A 23,073-nucleotide genomic window follows, 5' to 3' on the forward strand; every position below is an offset into this window, starting at 1 on the left:
TCTGGAGAACAGAATCTTTTAAGTTCCTCTATCTTTATACAGGAAGAAGCTTTGAGGAAGTAAGGAAATAAGTCACGATGACTGGAGTGTGCTACTCAGGCCTACTCAGGATTGTGTGCCATTCAGACACTAATTTTAAAGAATCAATAGTAACACCATTTTGATAGTACTGTCTTTTGTTGACCTGTTGGGAGCACGAAAAGAAAGAAATGTGCTGCTCTTTTTCCTAAAGATTGATGACTGGGTTCACTAAAATGCTGATAACTGCTAGTAGCAACGATTACCATCTAGGATCAAAGGTCAGACCATAATTAAATGCCTGCCATGAAGCATAGCACTGCCGGAGCTCAATAAATGCTGTTGGCTGATGGTGAAAAGCTGCTACCACTTCTGAAGATGGAGGAAATTAGTCAAACTGACAACCACCCTACATATATAGAAACCTTTGCACCATGATGGGAAATCTCAAAGGTGGATAGTAGGGGGAAGGATGATAGCAGAGGCTGTTTGCTTTGCGACAGGCATCCACAATGGACAGTGCAGCCTGAGTACTTTTACAAGAAAGATGTTTACATATCCAAGTTGTTATTGTGCTCCAAAGCCACTCAGGTATGAAATTGGCCCTATGCTTCCAAGATGAAGCAAATGGTCTAAGTGCTGCATTTTTCATTTTATATTTAACTACAGGCCATGACTACAGTTCTGACTTAATGAGCTTCATTTCGCTCTCTTGACCCATGATCTGAGTTTCTGTGTGCTTCTGTTCCCTAGATTTAGTTGGATTTTGAAGTGGTAGTGGTAGATGAGTTAAGATAATTTGATTCTGGGATCTCTGCATGATTGAGTAATACTAAGGATTTTACTGAAATGTATTTTTTATTCCTGTATGATTGACTAAAGTGATGTTTAATCCTATATTGGACAGAGGGATCCAACTTATGGTGTTATTATCTTCTTCATTCTTTGTTGGAATGTCCCAGTTTATATGTGAAAAATGTAAGTGATGAGTGGATTATATATTTAGAAATGAAGAGACTATATTTTTAACAAAGCTTTTTAATTTTCAAAAGATATGCATGGATATTTTTCAACATTAACCCTGGTAAAACCCTATGTTCCAATCTCCCCCCCGCCCTTTCTCGCCACTTCTACCCCTAGAGAGCAAGGATTCCAATATATGTTAAACATGGTAAAATATATATATATTAAGTCCAATATATGCATAGCATTTGTACAGTTATCTTGCTGCACAAGAAAAATCAAATCAAAAAGGAAAAAAATATGAGAAAGAAAATACAATGCAAGCAAACAACAACAAAAAGAGTACGAATGTTATGTTGTGATCCACACTCAGTTCCTACCATGCTCTTTCTGTGTGTAGATGGCTCTCTTCATCACAAGGTAATTGGAACTGGGCTGAATTGTCTCATTGTTGAGTACGTCCATCAGAATTGATCGTCATTTAGTCTTGTTGCTGTGTATAATGATCTCTTGGTTCTGTTCATTTCATTTAGCACCACGTGAGTCTCTCCAGGACTTTCTGAAATCATCCTGCTGGTCATTTCTTACAGAACAATAATATTCCATAACATGATGAAGAGATTTTAAAGGGTTATCTACTATTATTAACTAGCCAACAGTCATTAAGTGTGCTGGACCAGATGACCAGAGTTCCTATCTCTTCTCAGAGATCTATTAGGTGTGTGTTTTTGGAAAGAGCCCTTAACTTCTCAGTTTTCCCATCTCTATAATGGCAATAACATGGCCTCCATCTCTCAGTTGCTTTGTAAATTAAATGAGATATTTTAAAAGCTTTTTAAACCTTAAAGTGCTAAGTAAGTGCTTGCTGTCATCATCACCTGCTTCTTTTATTTGAGAGAGAAAGAAACTGTGGGCCAGAAGGAAGTCATCTACCCAAATTTGGACTGTAAGTAAAGAGCACAGTATCCTCAAATTGTACTTTCAATACACTTTTCACTGTGCCAATTGCCTTCAATAGAAGGCTACCCACACATCCACATACACGTTGCCATAGGGATATCACTTGAAGTCCCGTAGAAAGGGAAAAAAAAAATTTCCTCCTTTAGATTATTTCAATTCAGTTCAATCCTTTATGGAAGACACTGCCAAATGCTGGAGATAGAAATTTGAAAAAGACTGTCCCTACCTTTAAAGGTCTTACAATCTAAAGGAAAAAGATGGCTCAAAAAAGAAAGCAGAAAAGTAAAAGGAACAATGAGGGGCTATTTCACATGATATTCTACAAAGTTGAAAATTGAAACCCTAATGGAAAATGGAGTTACCTAGAAAGTTCTGAGTCCTCCATAAAGGAAAGCTTTGGGAGAGTTTATTGCTTTACTTTCTAGCCTCCCCAATCAGTAGGGAGAGGCTACTGAGGAAGTTGAAAAGCCATTAAGTATCAAAAAATTTTGGTGATGAGATTTCAAGTGATTAGCTTCTCCTGGGGGAACTAAAAACCAATCAGAGCCAATGATGTTCAGTTAGTCAAAACCAATCAGATAGAAAATGGAGAGCAGACTAACTTTGTTGCCTGGGAACAAATCTACCTATCTACAGCCCCACACTACATGTCTTTCTATTATGACTAGTCTATGATAGTAAATCAAAGTAATCACATTCAGGGCAATCAGGGTTATTGAACTCCTTTTAACAATATAACAAGATCGTACAATAGCTTTTTAAAATAATCAATAAAAATAAAATTCTACTTAAAGAAAAGGTAAAATATATCCAGCTACCTATGACCTCAATTCTTGCCACAAACTCAGACAGGTAATGATTGTGCAAACATTTACCATTCCAGATAAGGGTCATGTTATGTGTAGATAAGTACTTAATAGCCTTCCTCTCTTTATGTCCTTGGTACCCATATAAGGTTGAGATTTGTTTGTTCCTAAGGGGCCAGAGGTTATGTTAAACTTAATTCACATGGTATCATATCAGCCTACAAAGGTCCTTTAACAAGAATGAGTTTGTATCAAACTAAGGGAACAAAGACTAAAGAGAGTTGTTGGAGAATAAAAGTTACATAAATTGCTGATAGAATAATCGATTCCCCCCTGCATATTGTTGCTCTTGAACACAATTTCATTTTATCTTCACAACAAATCATTATTCCCATTTTGTAGATGGGATGTTAAATGCCTTTTTTAACCAATATAGCATGGCAGAGCTAGGACTAACTTTCACGTTTTACTTCAGACCTCTACTTTTATACAGTATTACTCCTATAATACTAATAATACTAGAGCCACAGAAGTACTTTTGATCATTTTTTATGGAGTTTGTTTCAGTGCTTTGTTCTTATGCCTTGTAGATTTTAAAATACTTTAAATATTTATAGCCAAACGTCGCAGCCTGAAAGATAGCAAAATGTTGGTGAGACAATGGTGAGATTTGACTACATGGTGGGAATGACTATAACATTGTAAATCCACAAAAAAAAAAAAAAAAAAACACTGAAATCTGTTTTAATTACAAAGCTAGTTTCCAAAGGGAAAAAAAAAAAAACAAAAAACATACCTTTTTCCCTTTTTTCAAGGGGGTGGGAAATGGGATTTATCTATTGGTTATGCTAATTCTTTTTTCTTCAGGGGGAGATATAGTTGAAAATTAAACTTAAAAACAAAAGACATTCAACATATTTTTTTCGATGTTTTCTTTTGTATCACCATAATTTCCAAATATATCCCTTCCCCATCTTTTCCATTGAGCCAATTCTTGTTTAAAAAAAGAGTGGGAAGACAGACCACCAGGAAGTTTGTTCTCTGTAAAACTAACATTAATCTTGTCTCTCTATTTGTACTGTTCCACATTTACTAACTTATGTTCCCTTCTTCCCCTTAACCCTCTTAGTCCCACCCCCCAAACACACTTGGGGAAACCGAGAAGGAAGCACATCTTTTCATCTCTCCTTTGAGAACAAGCTCATTCATTAATTACAAAGATTTTAAGGTCATTCTTCCCTACTCCACCCCAGTTGTGCTTGCTTCATTCTGTATCAATATTCTCATGTCTCTGAATGCTCTGTACTTGTTTGTTACTCTTCAGTAATATCCCATTACATTCCTCTTCCTCTGTTTGTATTTTAGTTATTTCCCATGTTTCCAGTTCTTTGTTTCTATTCTGCTTGGGATATTTTGCTATGTATGTGAAAAAAAAATTTTTTTTTTTTTTTGGTCATTGACCTTTAACCTAGCAGTGAATTCTCCAATTTAAAGGATTGTGTCTATTTTAGTTATTTAAAAAAATCCACGTTGCTTTCCTTCATGATTAGACCAATTCATAGATTTACCAACAGAATGTTAGTATACCAATATACTAATATTTTCAACAAACAAGCAAAACCGTGTTGTGATTCACATTTAGTTCCTGTGGACCTTTCTCTGAATGCAGATGGCTCTCTCTCTCATATGTCTATTAGAACTGGCCTGAATCACCTCATTGTTGTAAAGAGCCAAGCTGTATTATGATTTTTGACATGATAGATCAGAATTATCTGATGATTAATAAGTAAAGGAAAAAAAAGTATATAAATTTATATAGCATTTTAAGGTTTATAAAACACTTTATATGTTATTTTATTTGATGTTATATAATATTACTGAAATATATTATAAAATATTACTTTATAAAAAATGAGACAGAAAATAGTTTGATATACATGTTGCCTCATGCCAGAAGTTTTCAAATTTACCTTAATTACATTTTAAACTGCATAATATTAATACTTCTACTCAAAAAAGAAAGTCAACCTATGGATATTATCTGTGAGTTCCAAGGGAATTTCTTGTTTTGATTTTGCTTGGGGAGGGAAGTGGAGAATTGTGATTTGGTTTGCTTTGGTTTATGTGGCCTCATAAATCTGTTTTTCTGCTGACTCTGTTGTTCTAGTTTGTGGTTCTGATGGGAGGTCAGTGTGAAGTCTTCATGAATAATAAATTAAGGCTTTCATTCCAAACAACTCAAACTGAATATAGGTGTGTAAGAGAGGCACAAAGAGAGAAGAAACAAGGTAGAATGAGTGCCTAGTTATGTAGCATGATCTGTAACATAAACATGCTTATTAATCTTTTGTTCAAAGATTGTTTTATTATATGAACTAGATCTTTATTAAATTTTCATTTGTGTATTTGTATTATAACAGAATAGTAGTTCCATTTTTAAATCTCTGCTGGATATTTATTTAAGGAACTAAAGATTATCCATTTTTTACCATCAGTTTGGTTTTCCTATAATACAGTGTTTGCCAAGGCACATTTAAGTTATCACTTTTTAATTAAGATTATTGCACATAGGGAAAATAGTTTTCAAAATTTCATAAAACAAATGTTTGAAACAAATTTGGTAAGTGCTTCATGAGCTTGCTATTTCTGATTCTCTAATTCTTGAATTAAAGGAATAATTTATAATCTGACTTATCCAAGTCACTCAAGTAACTGGGCAAATCACATAATCTTTTAGTGTTATCAGGTAGCTCTCTAAAAGTCACGATCTTTTCTTCCCCCAACAACATGGATTATAAAATGGAAAAACCATGTATTCATTAAGAACAGGTCATTCCATATTCAACATTTTTCCTTTGATTGGTAAATAAAGGAAATTCAGTAGACATACTTGATTTCGACTTAAAGAATATCACAAAATCTCTCAAAATATCCTGGTAGATAACATGTTGGCTAGATAGTTCCAGTGGTCTTATGATAGAGCCATCTGCATCCAGAGAAAGGACTGTGGTTACTGAGTACGGATCACAATATAGTATTTTCACTTTTTTTTGTTGTTGTTTGCTTGCATTTTCTTTCTCATGTTTTTTCCTTTTTCATCTGATTTTTCTTGTACAGTATGGTAATTGTGGAAATAGGTATAGAAGGATTGCATGTGCTTAACAAATATTGGATTACTTGCCATCTGGGGGCAGGGATTAGGAAAAGAGAGAGGAAAAAAATTTTGGGAAGTTTTGCAAGGTGAATGTTGAAAACTATCTATCGATATGCTTTGAAAATTAAAAGCTTTATTTAAAAAAACCATGTGGGGCTAGAAAACAACTCATCTAAAAAGATAGTTTTACAATTAGTTGAATGACTGGAACAAAGTATAGTCGTTAATGGGTCAGTATCCATTTGGGTGACTCATCTGGATTATCTTGTTCAGTTCTGGGCATTACAGTTTAGGAATAATGTTGGTAGTTTGGTTAGTGTCCAGAGAAAAGTGGCTGACATAATAAAAATCCTAAAGGACTTTGTTACACAAAAGGACATAAGCAAGCTGTGGGCAGGTTCTAGTTGTTGGGTGGAGAGAATGATGGATTTAGTTCTGTACATGTTTAATTTGAAGTGCTTATGATAACATAGTTGGAAGTTCTAGACAAGTGATCAGGAGGAGATTCAAACTGAATATGTAGTGGAGGTAATTTGAAAAGATGTAATTTTAGCTGTCTTCACAGATATATAATGTTAGAGCTAGCTGTCTGTTACCTCAGAGAAATCACTGAATCCGACCTTCTCATTTTATAGATGAGAACATTTGAGACCTGAGAATAAAGTGATTTGCCAAAAGTAGCAGAGTTCCTATTTGCACCCATATCTTATGGCTCAAAATCCGTTGCTATTTCTTTCACACCACAATGTCTCATGTTACAAATGCATCCTTAGATTATGAGTTTAATAGTCCAAATTTTTGCTGTTTTCATATAAAGAAAATTTTTATTGACTTCAACTTTTAAAGCCTGATCTGTCATCATGAGAGAACAGTTAGTTTTTCAGAATACTATTTGCATGAAACTCATATAGAAGATTCTCTCCTAACTAGGGAGTGCATCAATTGTATTAAAAGCTAATTTTATTAACAAAATTTTATGTAGTTTCTGAGAGGATGTTTTGGAGGCTCCCCTAATGATGCTCAGAAATACTGTCACTGCCCAAGCTCAAAAGCTGCCAGGCTAAAGTAGTTGTGAAATGTGACAAGATAAGGGCGGGTTGCCAAAGGTGTGGCTGAATAGTGAACTGTAGGAGAATAGTCCTGAATCTTTGAAGAGAGCCTTTGGGAATTGTTTAAGGTAATATTGACCCTGATAGCAGCTGGAACCTGTCGACAGACAGCAGTAGCTCATTTTGGAGCACTTTCTCAAGGTGAAGTTCTGAGAAAAGGCTATAGAAAAGGAACCACTGTAGTCATATAGAGGATTTGTACACAAATAAATGTGGAAGATGTTGCTATTATCAGAGTCTCTATTTATATGCAAAGGAAATTGGTATTAGACAATAAGAGTACGGAGTAGAAATATATTGTGAAATGAGAAGTCGATAAATAAATGAACTTTGAAAATAAACATATATTATGACATGATACAAATTATTTATTAAGTGCCTACTATATGCCAGGCTAAGTGCTGAGGAAACAGGTAAGAAAAAGAAAAATGGTCACTGGCCTGAAGCAGCTTATGATCCAAAGGGGTTAGATGAAACACAAGCTGAAAGGCAAGGAAGAGAGAAAGATGATGGGGGAGGGAAGGTACCTTGCACTGGGGACATGATGATGGTGGAATCAAATACAAGTAGTGCAGCTGATAGGAAATAAAGAATTGTCGGTGCTTCTGAATCTTCTTTAAATAGGGCCTTTGGGAGGAGATTTTTTTCTTTTGTTTTGTTTTGCTTTTGCTTCCAATTAGAAGGACTGAGGCTACTGAAGGTATTGATGAGGTGTGAGTACCAAAGCTAATGCAATTTGTGTGATGATGAGTTTCTTAGTGATGAGTTTTTCCTGGAGCAGGTAGGGGAATAATGGTGCTTAGTGCAATGATGTACATCCTTGAACATTCAGTAAATACAGATTGACTCTTTTTTTTTTTTTTTTTTTTTTTCATTGACATGAAAGTTTGCCTTTGTAGTAAAAGGCACAGGTTGTATCATGCTTTATTAGACATGAACATAAACGAAATTCTTAGATGCCTATGGTTTGCACACAGGACCACGAAGGACAGGTTCATGTGTAATTGTAAGGAAGCAGCTGGATTATAAATAATGACTATTATTAACAAATAAGCATCAAGCATCTAGTATCAAGCTAGACAGAGGCCTGGCTTATATTTAGTAATACTGTCTAGGTAGGTAGGTTCTTATTTTATAGCATTCAGAGTGTTTCTGGAGAGGAAACAGTTCAAATTAATATCTCAAATAAAGACACTAAAAATAGAAGTGATTTGTCAATATGGAATTAAAAATAAAAGGTTCCCTAGGGCTAGAAGGTACTTGATTCTAGCTTCTTAAATTTTATCTTATGGAGGCAATGAGACCTTAAAGATCACCTGGTTCAACTGCCTGCCCATGGAGGATTCCCTTGTGTACTGCATTCAAAATGCAAATAGATGTCAGAATTCATCTGTCAGAGAATTGAATTAAATTTTCTAGCTGCCAAAAGCATTCTGATTTGATGTCCCATTGTAAATAGTTGCAAATATCAAGCAAATGTAAATGTCTCAAACTGAAAATAGTGGCTACCTGTATAGTAGAAAGGTTATATTATGAATTCATACATGAAATTTCTGCATATGTTTTCTTCTAGAGACTTAATACCTATTGTTGCTGCTCTGGAGTACAATCAGTGGTTCACAAAGCTGTCTTCTAAGGATCTAAAATTGGTAAGTGACTTTTCTTCCAAAGAAAAATCCCAAACATATATATATATATATATATATATATATATATATATATATATATATATATATATATATATATATATATATATATATGTCAGTTTTGCTTTGCTGTGTTTAGATTGTCACACACACAAAAAAAAGGTGGAGTTTCTTTGCCCCTCTGTAAAAGAGACTTGCATCTGTTACCCTTTCAAGAAATGACTTGCCAAGCAGTCTGCTAAGCCTGTAATATGAGATGCTTCAGAAAAGTGCTTTAGCTCAGGTTTTTTAGCTGCTTCAGGCAATTTTAGATTAGACAGGAAGCTACATCCAGTTGGCAAAAACTATTGAGGGTTACGTTTGTGCAGCTGGTACAGAAAAAAAAGCAGATTTTACATTCCTATCATGGCTTCCTTTTTTGAATAGGTCCTTTTTCTTAGAGTTAGGGAAATATTAACTGATGAAGTTGGTATGCTCCAGTAGTAATAACATTAGGTTTTCAGCTGAAGCTTGTATTTCGTATATATGTGTTTGTCTGTGTATGGTCATGTGTATAAACACATAGTATCATATATAACCAGTGTATATACAGTTAATATCCCCCAGAGAAAAAGGGTGCCAAATATTTGAACTGTTTTAAGTCGTGGAAATGAAATGAGTATTCTGAATCTTCCTTATGTTTATCTTTTTGGCATAAGAAACTATAACAGCTATCCTCTTACCTTTGCAACCTTTTGACCCCCATGAGAATCTCTAGCTCCAAGACTATGTAAAATAGGGGAACTTTGGAGTCAGGAAAAAATATATGATGTGAATTGAAAGTTGGCAATTGATGATAAGATTGCTGTCACTGGGGACTGGTGGTGATGAAGAGTTGAATTTGCTAGCAAGTTTTATGACTTTTACCAGAAACCTGCATAGGGTATCATTCTGGTTTCTAATGAATTGATTCCCCTGCTACCAGTATGACTGGCACAAGCATTGCTGTTTCATCAGTATTCCTGAATCTTGAGTAAAAGTGGAAATGCAAATTACTTGTCAGGATTAAAGGCAGTGATGGATTTTTAGGAATAGAGTAGAAAGTCATGACTGGGAAAACCAATCCTAGATTGGGAAGAAAAGTCAAGAAATGGGAACAGGAATGAATGTTCAATACATGGAGTACTTAGGAAGAAAAGTTAGGACATAGCAAGAGCAAATATTAGAAAAACTAGGGAAAGCACGTTTAACAGAATCAGGTGATTCAGTGTATTAAGTAATAGGTAAATCCTTAATATGGCAATAAAAAATGCACTGGAGAAAAAGTTTTTTGAAACTATGGATATTCTTACCTTAAGACAGAAATTATCTTGCATAGTTTTGGCATAGTGAGGTTTTTCCTAACATATGGACAGTCTGGAGCCTGCAGGTGGCAACAGATGCATCCTGTTAGGGATGTCTGGAATGGGAAATTGGGATTGGCAGTAAGGATGCCTTCAATGCTAATCCAAGGTTAGTGTCTCCTTGGTATATTGCTTTCTGTTACCTAAGTTTTTTTGATTTTGTTTTTTTTCCCCTACAGTGTTTCAAGAAGGTTTCTGATAGACCTATTTAAATTCCAAGCTTTGGAGGTACACCCAGATCTTTGGTCTAACTGTGATTATATCAAAATATCCAACATTAGCATATTATTCCCTTTTCATTAAACTGAATCTCCACTGAAACAGCCTCTCTGTTCCTAGGTAATAGTGAGGCAAAAGTCAGTAAGTAAAGATTTATTAAGTGCCTTCTCTATAGCCAGCTCTGTGCCAAGCTCTGAATTAGGTATCAGAAAACCTGATTTTTCAACTGGCTTCACCACTTGCTAGCAATGTGACTTTGTCAGGTACACTTAATTTCTCATCTTTAAAGTGATACCTATTCTTGTTTTTCTTAGAATTGTTATGAAGATAAAAACTAGTTAATGTATGTAAAAGCGCTTGGTAAAAAATAGAATACTACTAAATAAGGGGAAGGTATTTATAATTGTGATTGTTCATAAAGGATCTTAGATGCCAGCTAATCCAACTCCCTCAATTTACAGAAAAGGAAAATGAGGTCCAGGAGTTGAGACTTACCTAAGTTTTATCCAGGTTTTGAATCTTGGATTTGAAACTGGGTCCTCTAACTTGAAAAATCTGAGACTTTCTATGGTAATACACTGTTTCCTGTTATAGCTTATATGGAAACATAATTATTTTTAGTATCAGCAATACAAGAATCATCATGTGCCTTCATTATTCAAGTAATACTAGTTTAGTGTAGCAGTATTTGAGATTTAAAATATTACAAATAGTTTCATGGGATTTACAGATTGAAGCAACCATAAAGATCATTTTGTCCAGCTCCTTAATTTGTCAGTCAAGAAAATGAAGGTTACAGTAAGACTCAAACTATATTCCATGTCTGGCTTCTAGTTTAGAACCCCTTTTCAGTAAAGTTGAGGAAAAAAACTTATTTTATGTTCATGTGTTAGCCATAGTTTTTATTAATATCCATTAACTTAAACAGAATGAATGTTGGAAAAATTGATTTAAGATCAGCATAAAGCAGTCAAGATCATACTGTTCCCATGATAATCTTAGCACAGGGATCTTTATTGGTCTAAAAGAAATTGCATTATCCTGGAGAGACCATCTAATTTGAAGGGAAACTAGCTTTACAATTCACACGTTAAAAAAAAAAAAAAAAAAAAAAAAAAAAAAAGATAAAATTTAGTGCTGGCAGGGTTGTCAAAAAAAAGAAAAAGGAAGAAACCTTTTTACATTATTAGAGAAACTTCAGGGAGGTAGGATTGTTTTAGAAATCGATCTATTAGTACACTGCCACTGGTTTAAGAATAAAATCTATTTGAACCATTAATCCTGTTTTTGTTAATATATCCTAACAATGTATTCAAGAAGGAAAAAAAGCAAAATATTCAGATATTTTGAGCAATAATAATAATTTTGAAACTCTATATAGCCACGATAGGAGTTTCTCATTAATTGTTAAATTAATGTATGTTAAATTTGGAATCAGATGAACTAAATTCATTTCTTGGCTCCAGAACTTATTATTTTTATCCCCATAATCAATAACTTCACATAACTGAGCTTTATTTTCTTCATATGTAAAATGTTATGAGGAGGAAAAAGTGCTTTATTTAAATAGGAATGAAATTGTACTGAAATTTTCTCGTATATAAAATAGTTTTTTCCCAGAATGATCATTGAAGTCCCTTACAGGTTTAAAGGTCTGTGAAATCGTTGCTGTCAGCATCACCAAATATGTGCAGAATCTCATCTTTCCAGTTACTATTTTACTTCAGTCTTCCTTCAACCTCTGCTTTTATTCAGATCATAAAGCATCTATTTCTCCATCCTCCATGTTTTGTGGATTCCTACTTTGGTCTCCCCATGTCTTCCTCTTTTAAATTCCTAACTGATCTTTTTTGCTCTAGTCTCTTCTAGACCTAACTGCTAGGATAGTCTACTCCAACCCAGTTTAATTAAAGAAATATTTCAAAACACTTATTATTGGCTCATATATGTACTTCAAACCTGTACAGGCTCCTTGTTCTTCCTTATATTACTCTTCAGACTCATCTTAAGTATGTTCACTACCTTACCAGTTTCGTCTTTTGCTTTTTCTCACTGTTGCCCTTTCCCAAGTTAATATACTTTTACTATCCCTCATGCATTGCTCATTATTGCTTTTGAATCTTTATATTTCTATCATGTTCACTCACAATGCCCAATTGTATCAGGCCACATTAACTATTTAAAAAAAAAATTATTCAAAACTCACCTTTATTCAAGAAGTCTTCCTCAAATGATCCTCACCCCATGGTGATCCTAGTTCCTTTCATATGATTTTATGGTATTTTCTTAGAACTGTTTATGTGAGATCTTTAATGATTTTCTAATTTTACTTGCATATACATATACATAAATGAATGTGCTTGACCTTAATGCAAGCCTCTATTTTTTAATCTATTGTATCAGCCTTCTAACAGTCAGTCTCCAGTTCCTTTTTCTTCTCCAAACCATCTTTTATCAAATTGATAAAATAATCTTAATATGTAGGTTTGACTTTTACTCCCATTTAAAAATTAGTTGATGATTCCCTATTGCTTGTAACATAAAATACAGTTTTCTTAGCTTACTATTTTTAAGGGCCTTTCCATTCTGTCTCCAACTTACCTTTTTAATGTTTTACATATGTGCTTTCTTATATTATGTATTCAAATTAAGCCAAAGCTTCATGTAAAATGGCTTCCCTTTCCAGGTCTATTCAGTCTATTTCTTTTGTTTCCCCAAGCACAGTAATTGGAATTTAGCAAATAATAAGGTACTTGCCATGTTGTACCTTGTATTATTGTCATATCTGTATGTACCCAATGCATTTTTGAAGCTCTGAGTTCCTTCAAAGCACAAATCAAATCTGAATCATCTCCCAGTGCTGTATACACATAATCATAGTTAGCTTTTAGTAAATTTTTGGTGAATAAGTATATGGCTGTGATCATTTCCCATGTTATGTTGCTCAAACACTAAAGTCTTTAAAAGAAGTGGAACCAACTTGTCCAAAAGATTCGTAAATTCCTTGTATCCTGGAGTTTTGTTTTGTTAATGAAATAAAAAATTCTTTTAAGTATCAGATACTTCTTAAGGGTAAGTCATAGTATCCCAGCAGAGTATATAGTCATATATTTGGTTTTAGAAATTAGATTTTTTTAAAAAGATAGACTAATTCCTATCAGTTCATTCTGAATTAATAGCTTTTATTGTGACAATACAGAACAATTTCTTTCAACATATATGATAAAGACAAAGACTCATTTTGTGAGAGGAGATGACACTTTGAGAATTAACATAATCAGCATAATGTAATTTGTAGGCAAAAGGCCAAATGTAATAAATTTCCACCATCACATCATCTGTCTCTATTGTGACTGGATAACTTTGAACTGCAGTATAATCCATAGAGCAGTATTATGATTTTTTTTTTTTTTTGCTATAAGACAGCATATAGGAATGCTCAGATATTATTCTTCTTGAATGTATATTTCTTTTTTTTTTCTATATTTTTTTTATTATATATATATATATATATATATATATATATATATTTTATAATATTATCCCTTGTATTCATTTTTCCAAATTACCCCCCCTCCCTCTATTCCCTCCCCCCGACGACAGGCAATCCCATACATTTTACATGTGTTACAATATAGTCTAGGTACAATACATGTGTGTGAATATCATTTTCTTGTTGCACAATAAACATTAGAATCCGAAGGTACATGCAACCTGGGAAGACAGATATTAGTGCTAACAATTTACATTCCCCTCCCAGTGTTTCTTCTCTGGGTGTAGCTACCTCTGTCCATCATTGATCAACTGGAAGTGAGTTGGATCTTCTTTATGTTGAAGATATCCACTTCCATCAGAATACATCCTCATACAGTATTGTTGTTGAATGTACAGTGATCTTCTGGTTCTGCTCATTTCACTCAGCATCAGTTGATTTAAGTCTCTCCAGGCCTCTCTATATTCCTCCTGCTGGTCATTTCTTACCGAGCAATAATATTCCATAACCTTCATATACCACAATTTACCCAACCATTCTCCAACTGACATCCATTGAATGTATATTTCTAAGGGATTTTTTCTAAATGATTTTTTTTACTTATGATATTAGAAGGAATCAATTATACAACAAATTATTGTGTAAATTTCTCTTTTCTTTTCATTTTCTTTTCCCCCTCTCCCGCTGTAGAGAAGGTTGTATTTTCTTTCTTTCCTGAATATATATATATATATATATATATATATATATATATATATATATGGAGAGAGAGAGAGAGAGAGAGAGAGAGAGAGAGAGAGAGAGAGAGAGTGAGTGTGTGTGTGTGTGTGTGTGTGTGTTGTGTGTGTGTGTGTGAGAGAGAGAGAGAATCAGGGCTAAGTGACTTGTCAAAGTCATACAGCTGTAAACGTCAGTTATCGGAGGCCAAATTTGAATTTAAGTCCTCCTGAGTGCAGGGCTAATGCTCTATTCACTGCATTATCTAGCTGCCCTCTGACTATATCTTAAACTCATATACATACATCAAGTCACTTAAAATATTCATGTTCTCTGGATGCTGAAAGGACATTTCACTTCTTAAAATATATGTGTTTTTGTACATATATAAATACACACATATATATTTTATTTAATTTTAAAAACATTAATTTGTTACTTCAAGTGACTCCTTCTAAACAAGAAGAGACTCTCCCATGAAAAAAAAATATACATACACACATACACATATACACACATACATACAGAGACAGACAGAGAAAGAAACTGTGTTAAACAAATCAAATAAATATATCGTCCTTCCTGATTAAAAAAAGGACTCTCCAGACTCTCTCTGCATGGATACACTATTACTTCTTTGTTCCCCATCTTCTTGAATTGTATCCCTTATTTTTGATTTATGAAATGAAGATTGGGGATAGCTTTCATTTGAATTCTGTTCAATTGTTGTTTTTCTTTTCATGATTATAATCAATGTGTAAATTGTTCTCCTGATTCTGTTTACTTCACTTTAGATTAGTTCATACAAGTTTTTCAAAATTATTTCTTATTTTTTTATAATGCAATAATCATTTACTATATTACAATTTGTTTTGATGTTTCTCAGTTAATCAGGATCCACTTTATTTTCAGTTGTTTGCTACCACAAGAAGTACTATCTTTATATATTCAAATGTGATAAGGTGTTCGAGAAGAGTTAGTATAATTTTTAAGCTATTAAAGACTTTTTGGACACCATACAAAAATACATATATGCTTATAAACACATACATATACCTAGATGTATACATTAATGTATATGCACATACATATACCTATCCCTATATTTAGCTCAAACCTGCTTGTGATTACAAGCTTTCTTTGTGAGAATTTATACCTTTGAAATCAGCAAATGCTACAAGTCAGGACTTGTTTGCTTTGTTGATTATCTAGACTTAAGACACTGATGGGAAAAATATTAATGATGCACAGAGCCTGGCAAAAGTTATATAAATGCATATTTCCTTCCCCCCTTTCCCTTTCCAGAGAGCTGTTATTAAACATTAAGCATAACCTTGGCTTTAAATATATTTGTACCTGTACCTATCCTATACATATTACCTATTAGATTTCACTCTTTGGCCCCCTTTTGATATATGCATTGTGGTAATATCATTGACCCAAAAGATAGATACAATTCAATGATATTTCTAGTACTTTTTCAGAATTTTCCAGACAATTTCACAGCTTCACTATTTGGGTATTTTTTCACAGTTCCACCAACATTTACCATTTTTTGATTTGTCATTTTTGTCATTTAGACATGAATCTTGAAACTTAATTTGCATTTCTCTTTTTTGTATAGAACAATCAACTCAATTTACTAATGAGTAGGCTAGGATGCTATTTCCTATTTTGTAATCCCTGCATTGCAATACAGCATTTTATTTAGCATTATGGAATAGTCATAGAATGTTTCTGTTACAGTCCACTGATGTCTGCGAACAAATCTTGAGAGTGGTGAGTAGGTCCAATCGATTGGAAGAATTGGTTTTAGAAAATGCCGGGCTTAGAACGTAAGTACTTACCTGAATACTTCTTTTTTAAAATGTTCCTCTACCCTACCCCCTTTATTTACACATGCAGAATTTCAAAATTTTCTCACCTTACAGGTAGAGAGGGTATGTTTTTAGAAGGAATGTATCATTTTTTTTTTTTTCTTTCAATGTCCTGAATGTCTGATTTAAGCACTTAAAATCATCCACCACTTTGTATCTTAATGGCCTTGGTGCTTTGGATTCACTTAATATTTAATTATATTCAATTACTCTGTTCTGTTGATAAGTCTTTACTAGTCCTCTTCCTTGATACATCAACAATTAGATAGTCTTTATTTCATCGTTAGTAGTCATTTAAATAGGCTCTGTACAGGTCACAGCAAAATTTTTTTAAAAGCTTGAATTCATTGAAATAAAGAATTGAAATACCACAAAATTGGAGAAGGAGAGAGTCTTAATCAAAACATTTAATGCTTTATTTGAAACTAAACATAACTAAAATAATGATCTTGATTTTATGATAAATTATAGTGCTGGCAAAAGCTACAATTTTAGCCTTTAAACTTAACAATTAAAGCAATCAGCTTTGCATTCATGAGAAGTTCATGGAATGTGAAATAAAATGTATGAAAAGCCAGCTATAATTTTCAGAAAAATCAGGTTTAATGTTGGAGTAAAAAAACACACATGCACCAAAATAAATAAATAAATAAATGAAAACCCAAAAAAGTATTCATATTTATCCATTTTCAATGCAGTGACTATTTTGGTCATAAACAAGTGTTGGTTAATTGAAAAATAAAAGCCTTCCAAAACCAGAAGCTTTTAAGGAAGGAACACTTTTCTTAGTTTATAGATTGTATCATTTCTTTTTTTAGGACTTATACATTTTTCATCAACATAATTGCCTTTTCTTAAAATGGCTTTCTGTTTAATCCTGGGCAACCTTTTTCTGGTCACAGGAAAGTTTATACAGTCTCCCAGTGAGGAAATTTATTTACATGTGATATGACAAAATTTCGATAGGACAGTCTAACATTGACTATGGAGTCCCTAAATAGATTTCATTCTGCCTCAGCTATTGTTTTATCAACTTAAAATTCTGTATTAATATTTAATCCATACTTGTTTTATTCACTTTCAGAGATTTTGCACAAAAACTGGCCAGTGCCCTAGCCCATAATCCCAACTCAGGACTTCACACAATTAACCTTGCTAGCAATCCACTTGAGGATAGAGGTACTGTAATATTTCAGTTTTTCATTGATACCAGAGTTGTAAGAGGATTAGTGAGCTTTCACTCCATTTTGCCTGAATAATGAGTGTCACATGTTAAATTGTCCTTGTATTATGAGTACAGTGGTTATTGCCTTTATTTTATAATGACTAATTATTTTCCTTCTCATCTTTATCGTGTAATTAAAATAGAGTTGACCATAATTGTCAATTTCATGCTTCTTTTATAAACCTGACACTATTTTAAAGTAGTTATGGACGGAAGGAGGGGGGAACATGTTATTTAAAAAAACAAAACTCAATTTTTAGAGATGAGAAAAGGAATATATTTTGCTAGCATTTTTTACTTTTGATATTTTTCTTCCACCTATCATAATTAAATAGCTATTAATAATTAATAGGAATTAATAATTTGCATTTTACTCTTTTTTGGTGGTAATATAAATATTTCACATTCCTCTGGTTGTATATTCTCTGTATTTTTATCCTATTTTTTAAAAATAATTTTTTTCACATTATTTCTTGAGAACCCCCCCTTCAATGAACCTTTCCTTATAACACAGAAGAACAGCTCAATAAAAGCAATGAACTGAACAAACATGTTTAATATCTGCCAGTATGTTATACTCTTTCTCCCCATCTCTTTATGAAGAGGAAGGATGTCTGTTTTATCTTTTGTCTCCAGAACAAAAATAGTTGATTGTAATTAATCTGATACCAGAAGTCTTTTACTGTTGTTTACATCGTTTTGTTATTGTTTAGTCATTCATATGTGTCTGTCTCTTCATGACTCTGTGGATGCCTGTCCTCAGAGTTTACTTGGCAGGTTTCCTTGCCATTTCCTTCTCCAGTGGGTTAAGGTAAATAGGGTTAAGTGACTTGCTTAAGATCTCACAGCTAGTCAGTGTCTGAGGACAGATTTGAACTGAGTGCTTCCTGCTTCTAGCCTTCTCCATTGACCCATCTAGCTAACTCTTCTGTTTATACTATTATAGTATTTTTGTATTTTATTCTTTTGATTTTGCTTTTCATTATTCTTTATTATTCTCCATAGTTCTTTCCATATTTATATGAATTCACATTAATTGTTTACTCAGTGCAGTAATATTCTGTTACATTTACATACCACAATTTCATGAACAATTCATGATGGGTGCCCACTTTTTTTCTTGGTTTTTGCTACTGTAAGGAGTGTTGCTCTTGAGACATTGGTGTCTGTGGCATCTTTTTCTGTCAGTAACTTTCTTGCCTGGTAGTAGGATGATTTAATCAAAGATCATAAAATAGATGAGAGTCTTTTTTTTTTTTTTTCCCAGTACTTCCAAATTTATTTCCAGAGTTGTTGGTGCATTGTTTCTTCCCACAAAATATCCAGCATTAACTACTTCTGTCTTTTCCCATTTAGTGGATGTAAGATAAAGTCTCAGATTGTTTTAATTTGTTTTTCTCTTATTATTAGTAAATTGATAAATTTTTATATGGTTTTTGATTAATGTCTGGCAAATAATATTCCTTCAATAAAATATTTGTTATTGATTAATCATTTCCATTACTTCTTATAAGAACTCTTTGTAATCCTTTGATTACTTAACTAATAAGAATATACTTGTTCCTTAAAACTCTTATTCAATTTTATTTCCCCTGTGAAATCTTCCTTGATACTACTTAGAATAATGTTTCCATCTTTTCAAATAGACAACTATATGGTGAAGTAGTTTGAGTGTTAGGCCTAAATTCAAGAATGCTTGAGTTGAAATCAGTGGGGTGTAACTAAGAGTGTAATTCCTCCATTATGTACTAACTGTGTGACTTTGGGAAAATCTTAAGAACTCTGTTTGCCTCAGTTTCTTCAAGTGCGAAACAGGAACAATAATAGCACTGACCTCCAGAGTTGTTGTGCTCATCAAATAAAATAATATTTATAAAGCACTTAGCATACCATGACAAAGTCAATCAAACTTTAGTGATTTTATTTTGCTTATACTATTCATGTATTTAATAATACCTTTCTCTAAGGATGGGTAAATCATTAGATTATCCTTTAATACATTCTGAATTAGTGGAATCCAAATTAGTCTAGAGAAACTTGCTGTTTTTCAGTCATGCCCACCTCTTTGTGATGTATTTGGAGGTTTTCTTGGCAAGGATTTTGGAGTGATTTACTATTTCCTTCTCTTGTTCATTGTACAGATTAGCAAACAGGGTTCATTAGCTTGCCCAGTGATATGCAGCTAGTAAATGTCTGAGGACAGTTTTGAATTCAGAAAAATGAGCTTTCCTTACTCCAGATCCCGTGTTCTGTCCAATATACCATCTTGTCACCCCCTATAAAAGCTATTCTGTCTTAAACAAAGTTGGTTGTTGTTTAATCCTTAGATTCTAAAATGGCATTTAAAATACTGTATTCTCTTCTTTCTATAATTTGCTCTTTCTGCTTACCAACAGTCTTTCTCTTATTATAATTGACTGAATATATGTTTTTCATGAAAAACATGGTTCTCCTATTTGGTTTGATTTTTTTTGTATAATCAGAATTACATGTCTAAATTAATATCTCCTTTCTCCCCTTTCCTTTTATCCTCTCATATACTTATCATCATTCTCAGAAGTCATCCTTGTCTTCTTTGCATAATCTCCTTCTCTTCTTTTTTCTTATTCTCCTCCTTCCCCTTTTTCTCCCTCCCCTTCTCCTTAGTCTTCTTATTTTAAATTTAGTTCTCCTTCTCTTCCATCTCCTATTCCTTCTCCTTTTTCCTTCATCCCATCTATTCTATTTCAGTTGTACATCCTTCAGCCACTATTTTTGCATGTCTCATTACTTTATCATTCTTTTAGTGTCCATTGCTGTTGATTAAATATTTAATGATCCTTGATTGATCTCTTAACCATGTGGGTTAGGGTATATATATCCAGTCTAACAAATCCTGAGATTTCCCCTATTTACCTATCTATAAACACTTCTTGACTTCATTTTCATACTTTAATCCAACTTCAGAATTTCTTTATTTTTGTTATATTCTGCCTCTGATCAACTTGAATATTAAACTAATTTGGAGGGACACTGGGGCCAACTCCTCATGAAACATTTTTATTCATATTAAATATTCTCAAGTTAAAAAGCTTGGGAATAAATAATTTGATGGTGAAAATTCAGTTTAATGTAAAACCTGTATTGAGATTTCAGCCTAGGAAAAATATTTGGGATGTTTAGACTTTCAATCACTTTCATTGCCTGTATTATTTCTGAAAGTAGTAAATTCTCACAGTTATACCATGTTTATGTTTCTCTTATCTGAGCAAAGGATTAGGTCTCTCAGGTCTCTTCTCTAACACTATAGAAGTATGCGATATCATCAGAATTTGATTGTGGTCATTAGATTTGATGTGGAACAGGAAGTGTCCTAGGATGGCAGCACATTTCTTGTTTGTTCAGACCAGTTGGATATTTGGTCACCTTCACACACTCTCAGCAGGGAGGCATTGACTAAAATATTCTGTCTCTTTTTTGCTAGAGTTAGTAAATCTATTATCTGGTAGAAGTCATGGTTATTTGATGATTGTTCCATGTAGCATGAGAAGATGCTGTATCCTGAGAGTCCCAAATTCTTCCTGTGGTACAACAGCTTTATACTATTTATATAATTGCATTGATTTAAAGGTCTTTCTCCATTGTTTATTTCATTTTTCCATTTTCCAACCCCTTAGCTCTGGTATCTTTGAATTTTTTTTTTTTTTTAACCATTTCACAGTGGATTATTTATGTAGTTTGATTTCACCAGAAATGATATTCTTTTGGATTTCATTTATGTCTAGACAAAAATGCATTATCTTTAGAGTATATACAGTTCTTCAGACCTGAAAGAAATTGTATTTACTTTGTATATTTTTAGTGTTTAAATTTATATATAGTTGGTTAGTAAAGCTAGGTTCCTTCTCTTTCTCTTCCTTTCCTTCTCCTTTATCTTCTTTATCTCTTTTTCTCATTTGTCTAAGGGTGTATAAGTGTATGTATATATAGCTACACGTTCACATTCATATACACATGTACACTTTTACTTTGTGAGGTTGGTTGCACATATATGGTTTATGATTTTTTTAATAGCAATAGGTAAAAATAATTCACTTTCTATTTAATAATTTTAGATTGTTACTTTTGTTTCATAATAACAGTAAAATTATCAGATGGTTAAATTATAAGAAAAAATATGTATTTTAGGCAAAATGCCTTGCTCTTATTAAGATTTTTGACTTACAACATATTTAACTAGTAAGCTATATCTAATGTCTATGTAAGTTGTCTCAAAAGAATATTGCTTAATTTTGCAGTTTAAGAAATGTGTGCACCAGCAAGGTTAGCTATATTATGCCCTATTGAACCTAATTTATGTGCATCCAAATGCAGACTTTTTCTCTGAAATGAAAATGATTTCTATTCATTTTTCTTAATAAAAAAAATTGCCATGAATATAGTAATTTAGTAATGACATGTAATGTAAACTGGTAGACATCTGAATTGAATTTTTACAAAATCATTGTAGTGAAATAAAAAACTTAAAATCTCAGACATTTTATTTAAATTTATACAATTTCTCCAAAAAGAGAAAAAAAATTTCTTTATCTTCTAATTGGACTTTTTCTTATTAGAACTTGATAGTAGTATTTTGGTGATAAAATACTTATTTTGCTTCATTCCTAATAAGGACTTATTTTGTTTCTACTTTGCTGATTAGTAAGAAACAAAATTATCAAAATACCTCTTTAAATGTGAGAATTGTAAATGACAATATCATAGGAATTTCAAATATCGAAGTCATTGGTTAATGGTTAATTCTACCATGTCAAATTTAATTTCCTCCTAAATGTGATTTAATAGAATCAGATGGCACATTGCAATGCTAAACATTTTTTTGTAATTATTCTTATGTTGGGTAAATGATTTAGAAGCAGAGAGGCAATTGAGTTCCGCCCCATCCTTTTTCCCCACCATAATTCCATTGCATGATTTATAATCCACCTACTTAAAGCTCTAGTTTTGTTCATTTTTAATATTTAATTATTTTAACAAAGATTTTATAAAATTGTCTTCTTATTTTAAAATAAGATTGAATTGTACTAGTAGGAAATTGCAGAAATCGCCCCCTCAAAGTCTTTTCTAACATGAGTTGGAGTTTTCTTTGTGAAGTCTTTTCAATTTTATTATGCTAATTCAATTTCTGTAATAATCACAATCATAACAAAACGATACCTAGACTTTATAACAATTCAAAACACTCTATTTTCTATTTTCTTTTCAAATATTACCTATGTTATCTAATTTGATCCATTCATTTAGTAGAATTTAGAGAGACCAAAGAAAGAACTGTTTTCAGGAAATGTTACCACATCAATTTCTAATTGTCTGTTCTAATGCACTGGCCTGTTAAAATTAAGTTCTGTTCCTGAAAAGGTGTCTTTCTTTCTATAGTAAACTTCTGTATGCATAGAACTTAAATCTTCTTCTATAACTGGGTCCCTTAACCTATTCTACCTTTGAGCCTCTTTCCTTTCCCTCTC

The 23,073-nt window shown here is 32.8% G+C and overlaps 1 protein-coding gene across 5 annotated transcripts in view; it reads left to right on the forward strand.

Annotated features, from left to right (window-relative positions):
• Positions 1-23,073, forward strand: part of CARMIL1 (capping protein regulator and myosin 1 linker 1) — a 349,103-nt gene that overhangs the window by 196,277 nt on the left and 129,753 nt on the right. For all 5 annotated transcript variants that reach the window (XM_074273008.1, XM_074272988.1, XM_074272991.1 and 2 more), the window contains exons 9-11: positions 8,584-8,659; positions 16,214-16,302; positions 17,429-17,523. In XM_074273008.1, the coding sequence (XP_074129109.1) occupies positions 8,584-8,659; positions 16,214-16,302; positions 17,429-17,523 (260 nt within the window). The remainder of the gene's footprint in view (positions 1-8,583; positions 8,660-16,213; positions 16,303-17,428; positions 17,524-23,073) is intronic.

The sequence above is a fragment of the Sminthopsis crassicaudata genome, chromosome 1 (assembly GCF_048593235.1).
Source record: "Sminthopsis crassicaudata isolate SCR6 chromosome 1, ASM4859323v1, whole genome shotgun sequence".
Lineage (NCBI taxonomy): Eukaryota > Metazoa > Chordata > Mammalia > Dasyuromorphia > Dasyuridae > Sminthopsis > Sminthopsis crassicaudata.